The sequence below is a fragment of the Rhodamnia argentea genome, chromosome 4 (genome assembly GCF_020921035.1).
Source record: "Rhodamnia argentea isolate NSW1041297 chromosome 4, ASM2092103v1, whole genome shotgun sequence".
NCBI classification, from domain to species: domain Eukaryota; kingdom Viridiplantae; phylum Streptophyta; class Magnoliopsida; order Myrtales; family Myrtaceae; genus Rhodamnia; species Rhodamnia argentea.
In genome coordinates this window covers 23,665,451-23,670,055 of record NC_063153.1, presented here as the reverse complement: position 1 = coordinate 23,670,055, position 4,605 = coordinate 23,665,451, and the positions used below count along the sequence as shown (strand labels likewise).

The 4,605-nt window shown below is 42.5% G+C and overlaps 1 protein-coding gene across 1 annotated transcript; it reads right to left on the bottom strand.

The window, feature by feature from the left end:
• Window positions 1–486: 486 nt before the first annotated feature.
• On the bottom strand, window positions 487–1,884 carry LOC115740739. The gene has a single exon (XM_030674321.2). It carries the CDS (start codon window positions 1,426–1,428, stop codon window positions 733–735), a length of 696 nt encoding a protein of 231 aa, XP_030530181.1. The 5' UTR covers window positions 1,429–1,884; the 3' UTR covers window positions 487–732.
• Window positions 1,885–4,605: the final 2,721 nt, after the last annotated feature.

Genomic DNA, 4,605 nt, shown 5'->3' with positions numbered 1-4,605 from the left:
CGCCATACCTGACAAGACAGACCACCAAATATTTCGTGGAAGAACAAGTTTTTAGGGACATTCCAAAAGTGTCTTAGATGGACTCCCTCAAATTGATAGGTGATCCTGGATACATAATCCTACAAAATTTCCTTGTCCTGGCCCGTCAAAATGGTATTAAACATTTCTCACAGAAACGATCGAACCTCAGCGGACCCAGCTGGGTGAGCCGTGCCAAGAAAGGAAGCAGATCACCGAGCATGACTTGCCCGTTTGCACTTAGGATCTGAAGGGCTGTCATGCCCACGATTAGCTCTATCATGGATTTGATTAATGTATGGTAGCTTTTCAAATCTACGTACACATACGCTACGAGCGAATACGTTGGTCCACATTGGCGGCATAGCAAAGAGAGACAATTTGAAATTTGTCGCAACTAGCTTTTTCATTACCTGGTCAATCCATTCCGATTTATTGCAGTATGGTTTTCACCAAATCATGCAGTAAAATGCCGCATCTTATTGCATGTGTAGAATTACAATGTACAACCACATTCAGGAGAAAAGACTCCGGAAAGAATATGAGGACATGGGATTTCCCCACCAGGAATTGATGCTAGCTGTTGAGGAGAATGTGTCAACCTCAAGTGAGAGAGCCATGGCAACAAACACTGCCGACCCCAGTTCATTTCCCCTTTCTCCACCATCTCACCACATCTTCCGATGTAACCGAAAGGGGAAAAGCTGAGAAACTTCATCTGCTGCGGCCTCGGCTCGCATGAGCCGTCGGCATCAGCGCCCCGAAGAACTCGTCGTACATCTCGGTGAAGAACTTGTCGACGATCTCGAGATAGGCCGGGCAAGTGAGGAGGGAGTAATAGTGAAGGACCTCCTCAACGTCAAGCACGTGATCAATGTTGCTCATGTCCATCCTCTCCAGCTCCTTCAGCTTCTGCGCAATCAAGCCGCTCCTCGCCTCCCTCGCGCTTTTGGAACATGACGAGCCCTCTCTCCTCCTGTCATGGGAAGAGCTGCTTCTCACCATCTTCTTGCCCGGCCATTCTCTCCTCTCTCTGTGGTCGTTCTTCGACGGAGTGGTCGGCTTGGACATCGAAAACTTGGTAGGAGGATTCTCTTCCCAGCGGGTTGCCTTTTCTTGAACCCTGTCCATGAACACGGCGGCGGCCCTGTCCATGCTTCTCTTCTTTGCCTTGTGCTGGTTGCCCTTGTCGGAGTCCCTTCGGCCTGTGAAGTCGGTGTAGAATCGGTCCAAGTCCTTGGAGGGAGGAGGGTACACGCTGCTGCCATTGGCATTGTTATAAGGGTCGACGCAGGGGCTCGGCGTCTTGGGCAGCTTTTGGTAATTGCCGCAGGAGAGGAAGGAAGTGAAGCTCTCTATGGTTCTCCGGAAGAACTTCTTGGTGTTGGAAAGGGAGCTCCTGAGCAGCATATTATCGCCGTTGCCTACCTACGATCTTTCCTTTGCGCCTGCAAGAAAACTAGAAAGGAAAAGGAGGATAGAGAGATTCTCCAATCTGCCCTATCTCTCTCTGTCTCTCTTTGATGTGATCTTTAGCTGGTGGTGAAGGCCTGAAGGGTTTCTTTATAGGGACAAAAATGAAAGAAGTTCTTACATCTCCTCCTTTGGCTTCCACTTCATTTTTGGTTGTTTTGCGTTTGTCTTCACACGCTCCTCCTCCTCTTCTCCTTCTTCTTCTCTTCTTTTCGTCCCCACTTCATCAATAATTTCTCCCGCCCATACGAATGGAGAGTGGAAAAGGTTGTGACCGTTTGATCAGAAAAATGGAGAAAGGCTTTCTTTACTTCCACTTTGGAGGATGGAGTTGGTGTGTAGCCCCTTTAGGAGAAAAAGAGGGGAGCGGATGCTGCTGGTGGGTGGTTGAATTGAATCTCTCAGACTACTACTTTTTGTTCACCTCTTTCTCTCTCACTTTTTTTTTTTTCTTTTCATTGCTTTTGTTAATTCGATTTCCTAATGTACATAATACCTACATTATGAGAATTATTGGAGATAAATTGGCGGTAGGAGTGCGCGAGAAAACCTGCGTGCCCTGTGAAACCAGCATGATCGGGTAGGTTCCACCGTTCCATATTTTGAAATTTCGAAATCGGAGAGTATAAGATTGATTCCTGCGTAGGGTAAATTTCCGCATATCCTGAAATCAGAATACCCCTAGTCCGTAGGGAGGTCGATCCTTTGTGTAATTCTTATGTGACAAACGTTCCTACCCAAGTTAAGGAAGGAAAAGCTAAGACTGTAGGACAACTAGAGGCAACAATAAGAACCGACTAATCTCCATGATGCAAGAGTGCCGTGAGGCGAAAGTCAATGAAAAGATAGCACATTTCTTTCTAATGGTGATATCTGTGGACTGAAATTAGCACCTTTTTTTATTTTTTATTTTGCCTTTGCCAAATAGCAAAATCAATCCAGACCATTTCAAGGGATTTTAATTTGTATTCGTAACCTTTTGATCCTATCAGAAAAGTACTCAACTTTTCGAACTTGCTTTAAACCTATGCCCGGTCCTGCAATCCTTCCAAAATTCCGATTTTGCCCCTAAAGAAAGAAGATTATCTTGGTTTATTATTCAAGAAAGTATATTTAAAGGAGAATAATTAACTGTATGCGTGGTACAAGGGAGGATATTTGTCAGGCTTCATATCAGTCGAATTTCTTTTTTTATTATTAAAAATTTTTTCGAATCGTTCAGTATGAAGAGAAAAAGGCAAAATCGAGTTCTTCAAAACGATTGTAGTCTTAATTTCAATACTACAAATACTTAAGGCGGGAAATGGAAAAAGAAAGATATTGAAGGACAGTATTCAGAGGTAGTCCAGTGTTGGGATAGATCTAATAAGATTTGGAAAGATGGGGAATTTTTTTTTTTTTTTGGGTGATAACCTAGAAAAGTGATGATAAAAAAAAAGATTTTTGAGAAGGTGTAATAGTATAACGGTACAATCTCAATCGCACGTGTTATGAATAGCAAGAAATATATAGCAATCACGGCGGGACCCACCTCCGATATTATGACTACTGATTCACCGTCCTATTGTCATACCGTTATGCTAACAAAACTCTAGGAAAATTAGAAGATGAGAAAATGTGAGGAATTTCCATGGCTAGTCAGCCTTCCTCTCCAGTCAATGCGCACGGTCGATTGGCATTCCCCAAAGCCAAAGAATCAAAAGCAAATTGAGCAACACAATTCAATCACAACAGAAATGACACGCAAAATGAGATTAGAGAAATCTCCAACAGATGATGAGCATCTGGTCCACACTGACTAGTTAGGTTTATGTTTTTTCGAGAATCGACAGGAACACGAGCTACGAAAATGGGTGATCAATTGCGATTGTGTGACTGCCCACCCCGCATCATAATCCAATCATCCCGCAAATCACGCAGCCCCTGAAGCTGCACTAACTGGATTGGACGGACTCCAAGAAATTCGATTGCCTGGACCAAGACCTAATGCAGCTGGAATATTAAAAAGAAGGTAAAGAAAGGTTCGCTTTTGAAAAGCCTGTAATTTGATAAAGTTTCATTCTCTGACGATAGTGGCATGTTTTCCTCCTTTGTCTTCCTCCTTTTTTCCGAGCCTATAGCTTCCGTTCATAAACATTGGGTTTCTGATGATCGGCCGTCGAACGTTGAAAGTCGTAGAACTATCCTTGAAGAATGAAAATGTGCTTGTAACTGCAGGATGTACTTTGTTATTTGCTTTCTCGTATTTGCATTTTTCTACAGTTATTTGAGATTTGTTGAGCTTGAAACCCTTTTGTGTACTTCTCGAGTTTTCTCGAGTTGATTAATGAATGGAATGTATCTTTCAGTAAAAGAAAAAACAATTTTTTTGGCCATCTTTGGCATGAGAATAAGTTTACCTCCTCCTTCATATGACCTAGGACCAATTATTCATTAAGGCAATGTGATTGGGATGTAAGGAGAGATCGAGCGATGGGGAAGGGGAGAAGTGAAAAGATAGGGGATAGAAGTGGCGATCGCACCGTGGAGTCCGATGATGGGCTAGCCGGAGATCGTGGAGTCAAGAGATGTAGTTCGAGGGTAGGCAAAGGAGAGGGAGGGAGTTTGAGAATAGAACGAGTGTCTAGAGTTATTTCTTATTAGTCGGTGTTGGATCGTCGAGTGGGGCAAATCAAACTGTGCCGATAACATGGAAATTGGAGTTCAGATCGGTAGATGGAAATGGTACCTCGCTTGGAGACTCTACATGGCTGGATCTACATTCACCGAATAATAAGTAACGGATGGTAATTTTATGAGATCCCGTGGATAATTACTAGCATGATAACCGTATTGTATGAGACAAAGAGGACTTTTTATCCCGAAGGGATCGCAATTCTTTTTCCCTTCTCAAATGTCATTAATTGATCATTTTCTGAGTACTCCAATTATAAACAAGAATAATTCCATTCTATCTATCATGTACTTCGATGCTAAAATTACTTGTTTTTAGTAATTTTCTACTACCTTACCAAATATAATATATTCTTGAATCACTTTTATCTTTTTCAAATAATTTGTGTTCATTAATAATTATATCAATGGCGCGTTTCGTTTGGGGGAAAACTCCATGAT

Coding starts and splice junctions, on each gene's coding strand:
- LOC115740739 (XM_030674321.2), bottom strand. CDS start 1,428: ATGCTGCTCAGGAGCTCCCTTTCCAACACCAAGAAGTTCTTCCGGAGA.